The sequence below is a fragment of the Vigna radiata genome, chromosome 2, assembly GCF_000741045.1.
Source record: "Vigna radiata var. radiata cultivar VC1973A chromosome 2, Vradiata_ver6, whole genome shotgun sequence".
Taxonomy (NCBI): domain Eukaryota; kingdom Viridiplantae; phylum Streptophyta; class Magnoliopsida; order Fabales; family Fabaceae; genus Vigna; species Vigna radiata.
This window is the reverse complement of record NC_028352.1, coordinates 863,582-881,954: the sequence shown is the minus strand read 5'-3', so window position 1 is coordinate 881,954 and position 18,373 is coordinate 863,582. Positions and strand designations below refer to the sequence as shown.

Sequence of the window (18,373 nt, the reverse complement as noted above, 5' to 3'; positions counted from 1 at the left end):
TAATTTTATCTCTAATTGATATAGAACTTTCAATCCACCATTTCATGTCGAGATATATATATATGTCAAGCGTGAGACTAAATATTAAATAATAGTCTAATAATAGTCCGATAAAAGTGAAACAATATGTCTAACAAACAATAAATATCGTTATAATAGACTTTAATTGTAATTCTAATACCATGTTAAAAAACTGATTTAAACCTAACTCAATATCACAAATCAATTTATAAGATGATATCTACATCTACTTATATATTTTAAATTAGTATTAAAATTTTCAATACTATGTACAATGAATCCAATGGAAGACAATCTTGTCATTTGAAATATAAAAAAGGAAGTAAAAGAAAAATTTGCATGCTTTTTATTACACACATTGAGTTTATAGGAATCTAGAAGGACATAGAAAAGAATACAAAATGGTCAAAAAGAGAGAGAGAGAGAGGAGAAAGTTGTATGGATGACAAGGACGATTCCATAAGCAATTAGAAAGAATGGATAAATGAAAAATGAGGAGTATGGTGTGTAATGTTTATTCCAAAGAATGATAGAATAGAATAATGGATGGTGTTAGGAAATTTCCATTGTATATACACCTCCCCAGGCAAACCAGGTGGCATTATCGTCGTTATACATATATCCAATCACGTTTTTTCTAAACAGCGAATAAAAGAAGAAGAATAGAACTTTGACTGTAGCAACTATGAGATGCAAGTGCAGTTTGTGGCCACTGCTCACTTTGGCGGCACAAAACAATATGTCGGCTACTTCATTCGAGATAAGATTCAATTATTGAATATGCCTAGTCACCCTCATGACCCTTGCAAAATAGAAGACTGAATATTGGCCTATAATAAATTATTATGCTCAGTTCAACTTTATTTTTTTATTTTTTATTACAGTGTATGAATGCAAGTGTGAAATCTCACCTTAATCAATCGAGTAACCTGTGAAAAACAAGAATACGAAAAAAAATAGTTTTTTTATCATATGATTCATAACTATAACTAGCACGTGTATGCATATATATATATATATATATATATATATATATATATATATATAAACCCACTATATATAAAACCACTGTTATTTCTTTAATGGACTCGGCGAGGCTTCTAGAATTTACCCAAATTCAATTCTACAGTGACGACTGTGTATTAGTCTGACCGCCCAAAATATTTACTATCTTATTAGGTGGCTATTTTCTTGTCTGTGTTTGATTTTGTGTTAGTTGGTGAAAGAGACATCTAATTTTGTTTCGTTTCGCAAAGGAAAAAAGAAAAACTCATAATTAAAGAAAGAACATTATCTCCTTTTGTTAAAGTAAACTAAAAATATAAAATTTTGGTAGTTAAACTTGATCCATCTGCCGGTGTTTGCTTGCGAATTCGTGTATGTTTGCTCGACAACTTTTCCTCTAAGAGAAAGATATGGTACAGAAATCCATGCATTTATTTAAGATGTCCAAATCTTATAAAGGTAATCGAACTTTTAATGCTGTTAACCTTGGTAGGCTTAAGGCTCATGATGTGATAACACTCAAAAAGTTGAACATTGTTCCTTAGACTTTAAACTCGGAGCTTATATCCTGTCACAAATAGGTTTTATCATTGCATGGCGTCACCATTGAAGATAAGAAAGCAAACATTGGATTGTACAGTAACTTTCATTCTACGTAGTTTATAATAATTTTCCTTTTCTTTTTCTATTATCCAATAGTGACTGCACATTTATTTACACAATTTTCTCAGTCCCGTGATTTAGTAACATGCTAATTCTTCACAACTAGTAATACTTGTTGGCATATAAGTAACAAGTCAACCAGTTATCCCTTTTTTTGCCACTATCTAATAGCGACTACACATTTACACAGTATTATTCTAGTCCCATGAATTAACAGGCCAAGTCTCTTCAACCAGTGATCGACCCTAGGTCCTGCAGAAAAGGAACAGTAAATCAAATTATCAGCAGAGAGCCAGAGGAAAACGAAACAGAGAGACATGAAGCTAAAACAAGTACCAAAAAACATAGGTCGAGTTTGATCAACATCAATAGACAAGATGTAAACATTACTGTTTTTGGTGATAATATTTGTCCAGCAGCATCTCTGAATACTCTCCAAAAGTAAGGGCAGAATTTGATGGAATAAGCTGGAAAAGAAATGATAAAAATTCAGCCCATAAGCCCGTTTTTGACATTAGAAACAAGGATTACCTCATTTAATATAAAGGAAGCAGCAAATTCAGGCCGTATCATCAACATACCGAGATTATACCATGCAGAATTCTAACATCACAGATTTCAAAGTGAGATGGATTCGTAGTTACTAAATGGTTATGTAAAAAACCATACTTTTTGGGTAGAACCCTGAAAAGTTATTGCCTAGCATGCCACACGATATTGCAAAAGTCACTCCCTTCCTTTTCTTTTCTTTCTTTTAATGTCATCTTTTACTTATTCAAATCTCATGGTAAGTTATTTCATGCTAAATTTGAAGAATTATCACGAGCTCAAGAATAATACGTACCTCTTTATGAATGCGAACTTCCTCGGGGAAATTGAGTTTTTCATCCCTGTAAAGCATAATTATTGACACATTATTATAGACTTGATCACTGACCTGAGATTTCCCTAATGTTCTACAGAAGATAGCTCCTGACATAACTTAAGCAACAGAACAGTCCAGCATTATTGTTCAGACTTGGAGAGCATACCAGTCCGGTTGCATGAATAATGCAAATGTCGAGCGCTCAATGCCAGAAGACTTCTCCCCCTTGGGAGCCTAAAAGTATCATAGCATTCACATTTTATTACAAAAAACTGCTTGTGGAAACCGAACAAAAAAATGAAATGCTTGAGTTAAAGAAATTGCATTTGGTGATAGATGCCAAATATCAGAGAAACACTAGGCAAAGTTCTTTAAAAATTTGTATATAAATATTAATGAATTAATCAATAAATATTTGACATCAAACTTAGTAATACGCTTCTTTTTTTTTTTTTTGTTACAGCATGGGCATTAAGCACGTATCTGTCTATGTACGATTGAGTAGATCTTCAAGCAAACTAAGAAAATGCTATCTAACATTCAAACTACCAGCATCCCATAACTTCGTAAATAAACGGAAAACAAACAGAAACACTTTCTTCTAAAATGACAGAAGAATAAGAAAATCAGGAGAGATATAAGTATGACATCAACAATTCGCATGTTTACAAGCAATCAGTGATGCAAAGCATAAAGACAGAAGAGGGAATATATGAAACAATTTCAACAGGATGACCATGACATATTCTACAAGTCTATTAAATATGTATGTCATTGGAATTTCTAAATTACCTGAACACAATGAGGTGTTGCACAAAGATAACTTCCAGAAAGTATTTCAGTGGTTTCACCAATTTGGTATGCTATATCATCTTCTCCAAAGACAACCTATAATATTGAAAAAACAATGACCAAACGCATTATACTCATTCACAAAAAGTCTAAGCTTCAAAGTTGCAATAATTCAAGCAATGATTTTATTATTTTTTAAGTTAAGGAATACTTCTAGCAGCCAAATGTTACAAATTTTTTCATTATATATCAACACTGACAGAAGAAAGGATAAATTTCACTAACACTTACCAGCCCAGAAAGGACGGGTTCTTCACATTGAGAGAAAGATTAACCATGAATCAGTATTAATGTTGCAATTATGTAATTTTTGAATAATTTATATATCTAATGTTACTTGTAATTCTAGAAGAATTTATACTTTGACAATTTGATCACTTCTTGTTCGAATATAGAGGCCAGCAGCACTATCAGGGCAAGACATTTCTACACCATCTTTCGTAAACATACCACAAGTTAGGCCTACATATTGAATTACAATGGAAATTAGGCAAGTGATAGCATCTAAAGAACTATAATATTGTTACTCTTTGCAAAAATTTAATTTCTTAATGTCCACGAACTTCTCTAGTTAAGTTAACTAGGAAGATTAGGTATAAAAAGTTAATCTTACACTGAATGAAAAAAATGAGAGCACAACACATTTCCTATAACAATAAACATATAATCAACCTGTCAGTGAACCGTGGTCAGTATGCCATCCACACCATGATGACAAAGAGTTACCATCTGGGTCTCTGTTAAACATTTGTAACTCGTTATGTATATTCATGCATATGAACATGTACAACTAGAAATGTTTGTGCTGTTCAGGTATATATAATTATATTATACTTATTAAACTTTAGAACTTAAATATACTCTAAACAGCATTTTGAAGTGAGCTGAAAAGCTTTACGGTTCCAGGCTATACATAGAAAGAAATGTTATGCCCTTTAAACAGCCATCAAAATATAAGTGTTCCTCCTAGCATCACATTCAATCTCCTTCATAACTAAGTATAGAAAATGTTTACTCTAGCATCAAGATTGTACCTCAATTATCCCAGTCTTTTGAGAATTCGAGACATGCTGATAATTTATTAGATGTCCAAGCTCTACTAGCCCCCCTATTATCAGGGTTTAAACTAAAATAAGGATACCAAATTAGCCAGTGGGATTGATTTAGCGATGAGGGGTTTTAGTAGGATTACATGGGATCATAAATTCAAACCACTAAGATACTTTTATGCAAAAGAAAAAATCAACATAATGCTTTTTAATGTGATATCATTCAAGTTCAAATGATTTTGAAATAATAAAACCATAATCTAATTACAATATTAATATTAAAACAATTCAAGGTTTACCATTGCCTTGACAATATCTAGGCAATGGTTTACAATATCAATATTAAAACCATAAAATACTAGAGAACACTATCTACGACAGAAATCTTATAACAAGCAAGGAGACCATTTATAACAGATTTACCCTTGTTGGGAAGGAAAATAATATAGCAAACGTCCTTTGTGACAGCGGGAGCGACGAAGTATTGATTCCAGACCTTCATCCTTACGAGTTTTCATCCCTCTCGATACTGACAAATTTTTTGAGTGTGACAATGTATTAGGACAGAAATAGAAGTGAAAACAAAAGTACAATGGGTTGTTATGAGCACAAAAAGAAATGGTGAGTGGCAATTGCTATGACAGTAAGGTGAGGTTGCCCTCCACTTACATACGCTTTTTATGCTCCCGTCCCCTAGCATACTCTTTTTGTGGCTCTATCTCTAATGGAAGGGGGGTTTGGGTCCCTTTACGCCCAACGTTATTGGATGTAAATGGATAACACTGTTATATGTGACCCTTTTATTAGATCTACGATTTTCTCTTACAAAAATCAAGGATGACTCCTAGCTTATAGAGCAATGCGAGTGAGGGAAAAAGGAATAAAATGCATTTTGAGGTAAATTACGTCTACTGCTGCTAAAAATGAAACAGTATTATATCCTTTAAAACAATTCCATGAGATATCTGGGGATAAAAATCAAATCCTGTTATTTTCAAGAAAGAATTTCTAGACCAGATTATTTCTTATGCCATGTGAAACCTCTAAGAGCTTCTATATTCCTGTCTTACCATATTGATCACAGTGATATGCCAACATCAATCCGACATCAAATATCAGCATGCCAAGTGCTTTGAAAGCTACACGTTGAAAATAAATAAATGATGAACTGCAACCAATCACTTTAGCATCAAGAAAAAATAAACCAAGACAGTTTATCATCATTCACTAACGTAATCATAGTTTGGAAGAAGTACGAATATCAGGTTAATTTTAGTTCAGAATAATTTAATCATCTATCCTGAAACGATAAAAAGACTATAAGAAAACTACAAAGGAAATGTTGGTGAGAATATCTTCACGTTAGGAAGCACTCAGCCGATCAAGATGATAAATAAGTAACCCATTATTGGTTGGAAATATTTTAACCAAGAATTCCATTTTAGTAATTTTCAAGACATTAACTCTGTCAAACATGAAATATTCTTTCAATAAGTGTTAAATTACGCAAAGTAATGTTTCCAGCATCTACAGTAGACCTGTAAAGAGTCACAAAAAACTGACAATAGGTACATGCAGAAGGAAACAACAAAGGTTGATCACTGCATTCACAAAGGCATAACTTATCATCGTGTAAAATACAGGAAAAAAAAATTATCTATAAACACAGCATTAAATATCTCCACAACTTAGGTAAACAAAATTAGTTCAGGTTCAGGGCCTACCCACTTCAAATTCCGGTAAAGTGTTCCTAGGCCATATATTTGATCCACAATATGATGGATACCTGCAGAAATCACAAATCCAAGGAAATGCGCATGATCATAGACAGAGAGTTTCAGACAGAACTACACAATATAAATGCCACTAAGAAAGTAAGAAGGATAAGATGACAATAAAAACGTAAACTACAATGGTTCTATACGATAACTAAGAAGAACCTGTTGACTGAGGTGATAACTCAGTATAATTCTGTAATAAATTATGTCAATGCCACATATCTAAAAGAATAATAATTGAATTATAATATCTTAAATTTGGATTTAGATTTAATTCAATCCTACAAAACTGACTTGTAAAGTGAAGGGTTGTCTCTTAATTATATACCATATTTTAACATTATCTGTATTATGTTTTTCCCAATAAACCTCTTCACGTCCAGCATTATTGGGCTTGGTACATGGATAAGATGGTGGGTGACTCCTTTAATACATCTTGGGTACCATTATAGAATTAGGATTTGGACTTAACTCAATATGAAGGTCGTTCCAACTCATACACTGATGTTTTGTCCGTATCTCTCTAACCAATATTAGACTTAAGTTTTTTCCAATATGATAAATATGAAAAAAATTGCAAAGTCTGTGATGTTTTCATCTATCATTACCGTTGTATCAAAGAAGTCTCTGTTGTAGGTGTATCAAGTATGGGATTGGCATAGAAAGATCCCTTTAATATATCTGCACTCCAGGAATAAAAGAAGTAGATAACAAAATTAGACATACTTAATGCATGCATGCAAGCAACTACACACCAGAATTCCCAAATTCACGGATACAAATTAAATAATATCATTAGTATCATATAGTTTAATTTACTAACTAGAATTACAGATCAGATTTTAATTTTATTAAGAACTTTAACACAAAAATCATTACTTTCTTTTGACAGAAAGTCACTTCCAGAGCATGTCTTCCTTTCCTTTTGATGCTGTAACCAATACAAGTGGAAATCATAATTTATGTGTAGAATGATCAAATTTTTATTACAGAAAAATCATTAGAATTATGGGCAGGACAAGAAATCTTATAAACAGAATAATCAAAATACCAAAGAAATTGGCTGCAAGTTTTCCAAATAATTATGCATATCCAAAATAGAATACAGTAAATAAAAATGGGTTGAAACACCAGAGACCATAGCAATAAACAAAATTTAACCCATAAAAAAATTCAAGGCTTCAATGAGAAACGACCAAAAATTACTATGTCAAACAGATGAAAGAGGTACCTGGCTTCCCTGACTCAAGTTTCTCTTTCCCATGACTCCAACCAAAATTGTACCTATGAATTAAAGGTGGACAATAGAAACGGCATAAGTTATTTTCCACCACAGAAAGCTATGGCCACAGGGCCTTGAACTAACGGCAGAAGAAAAAATATGTAATGCAAAGTGAATATTTAGTAGTCAGAAGTCTTAAATACAGATAAATTACCTACTGTTAGGATCTTCAAGATCCTCCTTTACTTCTTTGGGAAGTTTCGCTAATCTGACCAAAAGTTCAAGATATGTTATCATCGACAAAAACATCATCTTCTAGTGGTCTCCTTGAATGATTTAAAACTAGTGCGCCTGGAACATTTTTAGTAACATCATCTCAAAGCACAAACCTTGGTGCAAGTTGCAATAGATTTCTGCGCAGTGAAGGGTATCCTGGAACCTGTAATCAATTCCAATAAAATAATTATGACAGCACAAATTGTAATGCAGGCAGAAATTCAACACACAGGATTTGCCAGCTCCAGAGATGCTACATATAAAGATTTTGTAGGAACTAAACAAGCGATTAAAACTGAAAATGTGAACAAACACGTGAAACAGTAGCGCATACATCAGTGACAGATAGAATCCCCAACCCATTGGGTCCAAAGCCTTCTTCAATCTTCAACGACAAGTCAGCGTTCTTATCCTGTTACAACGGAGTGAGAACATCAACAATCAAACAAACACACGGCACTGCACACAAACAAAGACAGAGCCATCACCGAACAAAGCAAGGCATTACAATAACAGAGGATCAAACAAATATCATAAGAATGATAGTAGTATTTTAAAGCTGAAAGCCACTTGGACGTCGATTTCGCTCTCTAAAAATTCAGACAAACATGGAAAACAAAAACAAGGAACATGAAGGATAGAGAGAGAAATAGATACTTGGAGTTGAAAGAATGATATAGAAGTAGTGGTGAGGGTGGGAAAGGAGGTTTCGGAGGAACGAGACATGGCGTAGCTGGGAACGACAGCGTTTTGAGAAATTGGTTGGGGGAAGCGAAAGAGGGTCAGCGTCTGCATGCTCATGGGACTTTCTTTTGATTTCAAATGACAACAACCTTTCCAATTGAGTAGAAGAAAAGAAGACCCAAAAGGGTAGTGACGTTACGAATACTCAAATTATTATTTAAATTAATTACTCTTATTTTCTTGTATACGTTATTATTAAAGTATTTTTTTTCCATACTTTTTATGAAGAAAAAACACTTTTTACATGAATTTATAATTAATTTTATCCTTGCATGTCAAAAACATGAATTAATTTTCGTACAAGAAAAAACAATAATTTACATAATTTTTTATCCTAAGTTTTAGTATACCTATGTAATTGTCAATACATGCAAAAGTCATCTTCACACTTCCATTATTCTATCTCCCTACTTTAGCGGATTTCCAATCAACACAATTTAAAACAATTTTAGTTTAATTATTTTAAAAAAAATGTATGTCAGCAGAAAAATATTAAAAAAAAGAAGAAGTTAACTACAGTGTAGAAAAGATTTTAAAATTTACTACAGGTAAAAAAAATTTAAGAGATGAAAAAGATGGCTTATAATTTTAAAAACAATAGTATTTTCATTGTTTTTGTTTTAGGTATATTATAGGTCTAACTTTATGTTTAAAATTATTTGCAGAAGACATTCTCCTATTGAAGTCAATTTACTTTGATAATCAGTTATTAATGTAGTAATAAATACAGATAATTTATATTTATATCTTAAAATTTTATTTGTAAATTTTGAAATAGATTTTGATTAACATTAATCTAATACTTAATTGCAGATATTTATACCTTAGTCATAAATTGATTAACATTAATGTTAATTTGTTTTGATTCATAACCAACTAATATGTTTTAAGTATATTATAGATCCAACTTTATATTTAAAATCATTTGTAGAAGACATTTTAATATTGAAGTCAATTTATCTTAATAATTAATCATTAATGTAGTAATAAATACAAATAATCTATATTTTTAACTTAAATATTTATTTATATGTTTTAAAGTAAAGTTTTAATTAACATTAATCTAATACTTAATTAATACTTAATTGCAAATATTCATATCTTAAGCGTAAATTGATTAACATTAATATTAATTTATTTTGATTCATAACCAACTGTATGTTTGATGATTTGATTAGTTTTACTGATAAATTGTTATATGATTTGAATTATAATTAATTGTTGGATTTGGGACTAATTAAATGGTCATTCGTTACACTTTTATTTATCTTTCTATTTTAACTTATCAACTCTCTTTTTTATGTTTGGTGTTATTTATAAATTTGATTGGGGTTACGTGAGATATACAAAATCGAATATGGGTTTCTATTATATGAATCCTTTCCAAATTTTAATATCATTTAAGAACTTAAAAAAACAGTGCACTTTTTAATTAAACCATTTAATTTCTTGCTTATAGTACATTCTATGACTTTTATGTTTTAAAAACATTACTTTTTAATTATAGTTAATTTTAAATAAAATAAGACATGAATGTTATGCTACTATGTTAAAATTATAAGAATAATGAAGAATATTTATTAAAAATATAAAAAGTAGGTGTTTGTTTTAAAAATTAAAAGAGTACAATGATAATTTTTATTAAGAAATGTAAGAAAAAAATATTTAAAAAGTAAAAAATATGAATGATATAAAACTCAACTTTGTATAATTAATTTTCATGATTTATATTTTTACTAAAAATTCGAATACCTTTCCGAAACAAGACTTGCTTAGAACCATTGCATTGATTTTCATATTCTAATTTGTTAGTAGTTACTGAAATTAATTTCTATTACTTTTATATTTATACATATGCCTCGTGAATTATTTGAACTGTTACACGGATATTTTCTTTTGTTTTTCAAATATTATATATATATATATATATACCTTAATCCATTTCTTCAATTTTTTCTGTTATACATTAAATAGCGCGGGAAATCTGGTATTGAGCTGCTGGAAAGTGGTGGTAGCACTGGTTCGTTGGTTGCATTGCATAACACAAAGAAGAAGAGAAAACATGGAAGATTCTGGAGCGATTCTTGCTCAAATTTCATCTCTGAAGGAAATGCTGGATCAGGTATGTATGCATCTGTGTTCATCCTCTCTATTTCTTTCTTCGTTCGTTGTTGATTTATGTTGGAGAAAAGCAGGTAAACGAAGAGATGGAGGCTACTATAGAGATTACTCGAGAGATTGAATCCAGCATCGTCAAATGCGAGGAGATCGAGGCCGATTTGGCAACTAGGGAAGCCGATTTGATCAAAACCTCTGCCATCATGCAGTTCGACACCGTTGGATACGTCACCGTCGCTGGTATATCATAGATTCTGCTAATTTCAAGTCGCTCTTCATCTTCTAATTTTCAGTTAGTTACATGCATTGCTGTATTAGATGTTTGCTCTCATATATTAATTCCTGACTTTTTGGAAACAATACATGAAAACCTCATTTGGCAATCAAATAGTTTAGCTACATGTGTGCACTGCAATTTATAGATTTGCTCGGTAATGATATACGGTTCAAATTCCTTATTCATCTATAAGTTGATCCATGCGTGAAAAATCCTAAATCAACTGATCGAAAATTAATTGATTACTTTTGTTACTTTCTTCTTTTGCTTCCTGCTGGTCTGGGATTTTAGGACTTAGTTATGTGCGTTTTATTTTATAATAGACTAGTAACAAAAATATTATTTAAATATGTAATTATTTACCGGAAAAGCAACTTGTTTTTGATAAAGCAAATATAATTTGTGATTTAGCTTGAAATTTCTGGAAATTTTCTTTCTGGACTTGATTTCCTAATATTTAATGTCGCAGACCTTGTATGATGCTACAAGTTCTTTTTGAGTGACTGAATAATTTTTTTTCCCCATACACCTATCAGATTCACTTCGAAGTCCATAGACATCGTAATAACAGACTATAGGATTTTGTGGACTTGTTAATTAACAAGTTTGATGAATTGAGTCTTAGTACCACTAACCCCTCCCCTTTGGAAAAGAATGAAGGCAGTGCAGGGATTGTTTGGAAACATGTCAGAAATATTTTTGAGAGTTTCGCTACTTAAAAAAATAAAGTTTTCTTTTCAATAGAGAAACTCCTATAAATACATTAGTTTATCCAAGCAGGTTCATAGTCTTGATTTTTCACTCCGTGTTAAGTTTACATATTGACCTCTAATATTTTTTTTTAACCTAAAACCTCAAAACATTAGATGTATGGGTCGTTGTCGCTTGAATGCTGCTCCACATGCACATCTTTATATAACAGTGAGCATCTTTGTCAGACTTGCACCACAAAATAGGTCGAGAGAACTATATAAGCAAATGTGACATTACATCCAATTCAAACTGTTAAGATATTATATGTGTGAGCTCTTTCCACTAATGTAAGTATTACTCAACATATCTACCTCTGCGCACTCCAATAGTATGTTTCTTCCAAACTCATGAAGCTTGGTCTATGTAGTTTATAGTGACATTAAATTTATTCGTCCAAAATTAAATATGTATGTTCCTTCCTCAAAAAAATTTTCCGTCCCTTTTCCGACGTTCTGGAGATGATTGCTTCCATATACAAGAGCTAATTCTGAATGAAATAAATGTTTCAGATTTGAAGTTTTAGTTAGCAGTTACTTTAGAAAGCATTCATTTATCGGAATTTGGATCTTTAACTAATTTTCCTTGAACAATTCATAGATTGGAGATCTTATTTTTGCTGTTCAACTTACGTAAATAGTCACAATGTTTTTCTATTCATTTATAGCTGATTTAAAGGCTTCAGTGAGTACCTTGGAGAAGGAGTTATGCTGGCTTAGAATGAAGCGGGATGGGATCGTTAATGAAATGGATGAAAAACGGTATTGATAAACTCTTAATTAGTATACACAGATGAAGTTATTGAAGTCTAATTTTGAACCGGGGTTTTCCGTAACTCCGCCAGCAAATGCTGAGGTTATTTTTCATAGGCGGCAACATATCTCAAAAACCAATCATATAAAGCAAGAAGTATCAGTTTTGAAGTAGATGTAAGGCTATAAGATTGCTATATGTCTACGCATTTATTTTGGGGCACTTTGAGGAATTGAAATGACAAAAACTGCCCCCGGAGATTCATACGAAGTATGGGATCCGTGTTATTTCTAAAAGTAATATAGGATCTAGTTTGAGGACCTGTTCTATGATCCTTTAGCTGACTGAATATAGTTTTCGAAACTAGTTTCTCACTTCTCTTTGCTTGCTATGTTGCTAATATAATAGAACATATGCATTAGCGCCTTCATATATTTGTCTGTGTGTTTATGTATTTCAACTTCGAATACAATTTGAATCCTCACTTCAAGCTTTCTCATCATGGGATCTAATTCTAAAACGAAGTTAGTCCTCCGTGGAACTGACATTATCTTTCGCAACGCTACATCTCAATTTTGATGACTGAGTGATTACTTTCTATACAGGGGAGCTTTTACAACACTATGTCAGGAATTTCAGAAAGAAATTGATAAGAGAGAAGATTGTGAAGTGAGATCTTTGTTGTTGGAAAAAGATTCCCTCCAAAATGAAATTGAACTTATGGATAAGAAAAATAATGTCTTGGAAAATTCAGTATTGGCATTTGTGGAGGAGATTCTTGAAGATCTTCATAGTTCGAACTCAGGTATATTTTTTAACCTTAGTCCAATGAATGCTCTATATTACTATCAATATAAGAATTGAATAGGAAAACAGGTTTCAAATTTCTCTTGTGATCAGTGTATCGCTAGTGGCAAGAGACATTTTTTTTGTTGTATCTGTGTTCTGTGAGAATTGCTTGTGCTGTTTGGGATAATTTGCTAGTCCTTTACTTACAATTTATTTTCTCACACGAAACCAAATATAAGACAACATACACAGGGAGTTTAATATATATGCACAAATTTTGGTATATAAAACTAATTATTAAAGTTAATAAAGTATTAGATGTTGATTATTGACAGTGATGTTTTGTAACCTTTCCAATCCACTTCCCCACGCCCCGTAATGCAGCATTACAAGTTCAGATACAGAGGAGTACCTGGGAGAATGAGAAATTGCTTAAGGATATCAATGATTTGAAGACTACACTGCTTTCAGCAATTGGGACCAGTGGTGACGGTCAATAAGTTCCTTTCTTTAAGAAATTATCAGGAGTTTCAAGTCAAGTAGTCAGGTTTGGTCATTAGTGATATTTTACTGAAGTTTAGAGATGGATATAAAGTTGGAAAGTTACTTAAGGACTAAACAGCAGCCTATTTTCCTTGTCCTGGCAAGGGATAATAACAAAACAATGCCAGAATGCTAGTCCATTTGGTTCATTACTAATTAGCATCATGATATCTCATTCATATTCTCTTATATTACTTTAATTTAACCTAGATACGGAATATATGAAGAGTAGCTTCTAGCAAGTAAATGGCCACTGCGCACAATTGAATCGAAACTAAGTTATGGTCACAAAGTCCCAGGCGCCAGATACAGGCAACAACTATATGAAGAGTTGAAGATTAAAAAAAAAATGAAACACGTGTTATTGCTCCACTGAAGTTGGCAGGTGTAAAGAACTGCAACCAGGTCCGTGAAAGATAGTTTTCTTGTTGAATTATCTCCCTTGCGGAGTATGAGCTTTACAGGGCAACAAACTCTTAGCGGTGAAGCAGCTTTTCACGTTTGGATACAGTTGCCTCCTGAGGATTATGCTGCCTCACATGTGGGTTATGGCCACTAGCCCGTGTTGGTCAACTACAGACTTCACAAGCTTATAGATTTTGAATTGGTACGATAACATTAAGACAAGGAAGTATTTCCATTTCGTACTCTCTGTATGTACTTTTTTTTTCCCGCAGGGAGTGCTTGACATCGTTCGTACCTGAAAAGAGACTTCCTCATATCATTTTCTAGCTCTCAGAAGGACAAATCTGCTCATTTAAGTTGCTCTTTTTGGGTAGGGGTCCTGCTCGTTGTCTCCCCAAGCTTGCTTATTGATATTACGTAATAATATGTGATTGTTTGGTCACCATCAACTTCAGTTTGGGACCCATAATTTAGAGCATTGTTTCTGCTTAAGTATGACAGTAAGAAACAAACTGGGGCTTTCAGGTTATTATTTGTTAGTAAGGTTGCTCAAATGATAAACTCATTCATCAAATTGTGAGACGGCCAACCTTTTCTTCAAATTACAAGGTATTTTTCCACTTTAAACAGGTTTACCATACCTACGTCTCTGTTCATTTTTAACTTCGGAATGAATTTTCTTGGGCTTTAACTTATTACAAGTTTTACCGTATTGAGTTTCAAATTTTCAATTTTATTGCTGCAGTTATAATGTCTTTTCTGATCTTATAACTACAAACAGTAAAGCAAAATACTTTCCTTCAAAATATAGGTAAGCAGGGCTTAGTTATATGCAGAACGATGCCTATCCATCTAAAGGTTCTTGACTTGTCAATTTTGATTTAGCCCTTTCAACATCAAATGAGTGAGAATCATGCTCATCGTTTACGGTACTATCGACAACGCTGCAATTATTTTAACTTCCAGGTGAATTTGATGTGGAGGGTTTTGGGGATCTGTATTACTTAAACCTGCACAATAATTCAGAATGCACGACGCCGTTGCACGTAATAAACAATTCATAGTCATAATTGATCTACTTAAAACTATATAACAAAAGTAGCAATTTAAAGTAATGATAAATATTAAATCAAAATAAAATATTTTTTAACATGCTGTAATTCGTCCTGTAATAATGTGAGGCCACAAGACAGTAATGGCTCCTTCGAGTCAAAGGGAAACGCTTGGAACCCAAGAGATGGAAAACAACAGGAAGCTCCCTCAGCCAAGGAAAGGAGTGTGTGGTTTACAAAAAAAATTGAATTGAGGAGGAACACCAAAAGAATTCTGTCTTCTGCATCAGAGACAGTGAACTTGTTTACCACGTGAATATCACGTGCAACACAGATTGATTTTGGTTTCCTACAAATTTTCTTTTTGCTATCAATGCAGCTACATGACATCTGTAAGTTACTTTAGGTCTTGATTTACAGCCAAATGAAGTGTTTTGTTTTTGTTTTTTCCGTCTTCTTTCATATTTTAACAACTCTTTTTTAATAATTTTTTTTTAATAATTTTTTAATAACAGGACATATGTTACTATTTTATTGGTTTGTTTAAATTTATTTTAAAAAAATATTTAAAATGGATCGATCACAAACTGTCGTGTATGTATTTTCAAAAAGTTATAAAAAAAAAGTTGTTAAAGAGATTTTTTCCCTTCTTTAAACTGATTTATTAGGGTCTTTTAATGTTGTAAATTCCATATAGCTAGTTTTATTTGGAATATTTAGGGTGAGTTTTATACTATATGAATTTAGTTAGAATGAATTGATAGGATTATCTATAATAAACTGTATAAAATATATCTTTTATGTAACTGTCCATAATTTTTGCTGATAAAAAAAAAAAAAATCATCATAGATAACGTCAAGTTTTACACTAATTATTGAGAGCTTAACACTATCTTTTCTCCTCGCCTCAGGCTTGGATATCGACGAGCTTTATGTTATTATAGTTAACCAGATAATTTATCTGAAAATTAAATTCTTTCAATAACTTCTTATGCATGTATGGTTTTATTTTTTATTGTCTCCATTCCAAGATGCTAGTCACATATTTTAAAATTTTCACCTTTTCAAACAAAATTATGATTACTTAGACGTTTATACTTTTGTAATATACTTTTTTTTTATTTTTGAGGCGGTCACTGCGTGTTATATATCAAAAATAAATGTCTTTAAATTCATACAAATATGATATTTTTTCATTTTTTTTAGAATGTTATCTTTAGGTCTTGGATGAGAAAGAAGACTTTAGCACGGCGATCTTGTCCTTCCTCTTCATTGGTGAAGATTTCATCAAACAAGTTGCGAATCACAATGTTAAATAAATAGTGCATGACAAAAGTTGAAGATCTTCAAACTGTTTTCTCTTTTAGCCAACTATTCATAGCATATAGGATTAGCATGATTCTGTTCAAAATGATTGAATCGGTCATCATTATATATACTACTGTTCAGAAGCTGTTACAGAATCAAGATCACTTCCTTCACGATTACCACATTTCAATGAAAAATATGTTACCATATATATATAATTATACCATTTTTTTGTAGATTATGGCTTTTGTTTAGACTGCACATGTTGATTTCCTTGATGATGAAGAACTAAATTACTTTTATCAAACCAAACTATGTTTCTATATATATATATATATATATATATATATATATATATATATATATATATATATATATATATATATATATATATAACATCTGTAAAAGTGATCAACACATATAAGTGTAGCGTGTAGGTGATGAGCACTTAACAGTAACCTACTGATACCAATTCTTGTTCAGAAGATCATATGGCCAAAAGTGGTAATAATATACATCTTTCACAGGTTTCCATACATATTTTATGTATAAAAAACATTTTATTTTATTAGATAAATAGATTTTAGCATATTATTGTAAATATTTTATCTTTTAATCATTTTCATCTCCATTACCCTCTTTTAATCACATTCTCTGTCTTCTAAAATAATTTAGCTTTCAAAATATTATTAGGGACATATTTTTCTAACAATGTTTTGAGTGAAAAAAAAATAAAAATTAAAAAGAGATTCGTTAAAAAGGCATACATATAGTTTCAACTAGTTTTCTAAAATCAATAATCAATGAGATATATTAAAGTGTAATATTGATTCATGTTAGTTTTCAAATTTAATAATATTAAAATTGAATTTCTGACTTTCTCCATTCCACATGATGATAGGAATCTGGTGCACAGAAGTACTTGGTGGAGATAAGATTGAAAGCCCTAAGCATTCCTTTTGGAAAGTCATAATATTATTATATGAGGTGGAATAACAAAACAAAAGGAAGGAGAGAGACACAGAGTTTGTTGTATGGTTTTGAACGTTCCTTCTTCTTTATTATTGAACCTTGCCAGAACTGTTGGGGCCCAAACTATAACTCTGCTCAAATAGCTGAAAAAAAAATTATTATATCTCACCTTTTATCAATTTTTACCTTAACCAAAACTGGTTAAAGAAATAGAGAAAGTAATAATTGAAATAAACTATTTTAAATATTTATAATATATATTTGTTCTATGATGAATAACATGTAACAATATCATTATCACACACACAAAATTAGTGTAAGAGATTATCTAATAATTTCTATAGTTGGGACATCTCATATGATCCACCACAAACCCCACGTTTGGTTTCTTCATTGGCGACCAGGGAAAGGTAGGAGCACAGGACCACCACAAAACCCTTTATTTATTTTTTCTTTTTACCCTATATAAGTGCACTCATCACCCTCCTTTTTCATGCAATTTAATCATAACCTCATGTTGCAACTGGATTGCACATCCAAAGCCTCTCAAAAAGTGATCCACAAAGCATAAAGAGAGAGCACACACAAATGCCCTATAAAGCACACTACATGTTTGAAAAAGAGAAAAGAGGAAACAAGCCAAGCCCCAACAGCTTCACCATTGATCATGAAGAGAAGATGAAGTTGGAAGCTGAAGCCATTGGAGTATCCAAAAGAAGACTAATGGGCAAAGGCATGGGTGCCCTTCTCAAAGAAGGTAGAGGAAGGTTTTATATACTTAGAAGATGTATCATTATGCTTCTATGCTCCAATGATTAGTTAGTGTTTATAACTTTTGTTCATAATATCATATTACTTTTAACTATAAATTTTGTATATCATTCTCTACTTAAGAGAGAAGAGAAACAAAGTTATTCTAGTTCACCTCTAA

The 18,373-nt window shown here is 31.7% G+C and overlaps 3 protein-coding genes across 7 annotated transcripts; 2 read left to right on the top strand and 1 right to left on the bottom strand.

Moving 5' to 3' along the window:
* Window positions 1-1,120: 1,120 nt before the first annotated feature.
* Window positions 1,121-8,608, bottom strand: LOC106776153. Of its 5 annotated transcripts, none has more exons than XR_002666625.1 (17): window positions 8,389-8,608; window positions 8,066-8,143; window positions 7,845-7,894; window positions 7,674-7,723; window positions 7,465-7,517; window positions 7,113-7,164; window positions 6,842-6,914; window positions 6,180-6,241; window positions 5,526-5,594; window positions 4,879-4,984; window positions 4,079-4,143; window positions 3,768-3,868; window positions 3,347-3,442; window positions 2,721-2,788; window positions 2,534-2,579; window positions 2,026-2,156; window positions 1,121-1,941 (listed from the first exon to the last, which is right to left on the bottom strand). XR_002666625.1 is itself a non-coding variant. In XM_022777090.1 (17 exons), exons 1-17 carry the CDS (start codon window positions 8,530-8,532, stop codon window positions 1,935-1,937), a joined length of 1,197 nt encoding a protein of 398 aa, XP_022632811.1. In that variant the 5' UTR covers window positions 8,533-8,608; the 3' UTR covers window positions 1,121-1,934. The 5 variants fall into 5 exon arrangements, 4 of the variants coding, with proteins under 4 accessions (XP_022632811.1, XP_014518994.1, XP_022632818.1 ...); XM_022777090.1 differs by having other exon boundaries at window positions 2,080-2,156; XM_014663508.2 differs by lacking the exon at window positions 7,113-7,164 and having other exon boundaries at window positions 2,080-2,156; window positions 7,670-7,723; window positions 8,389-8,605.
* Window positions 8,609-10,458: 1,850 nt separating this feature from the next.
* LOC106778087 lies at window positions 10,459-14,690 on the top strand. Its single transcript, XM_014665992.2, has 5 exons — window positions 10,459-10,597; window positions 10,671-10,833; window positions 12,288-12,381; window positions 12,979-13,178; window positions 13,547-14,690. The coding sequence occupies exons 1-5, from the start codon at window positions 10,538-10,540 to the stop codon at window positions 13,660-13,662; spliced, it is 633 nt and encodes a 210-aa protein (XP_014521478.1). The 5' UTR covers window positions 10,459-10,537; the 3' UTR covers window positions 13,663-14,690.
* A 3,156-nt stretch (window positions 14,691-17,846) lies between these two features.
* On the top strand, window positions 17,847-18,373 carry LOC106755979. The gene is made up of 2 exons (XM_014638217.2): window positions 17,847-17,852; window positions 17,985-18,373. The coding sequence occupies exon 2, from the start codon at window positions 18,031-18,033 to the stop codon at window positions 18,259-18,261; it is 231 nt and encodes a 76-aa protein (XP_014493703.1). The 5' UTR covers window positions 17,847-17,852; window positions 17,985-18,030; the 3' UTR covers window positions 18,262-18,373.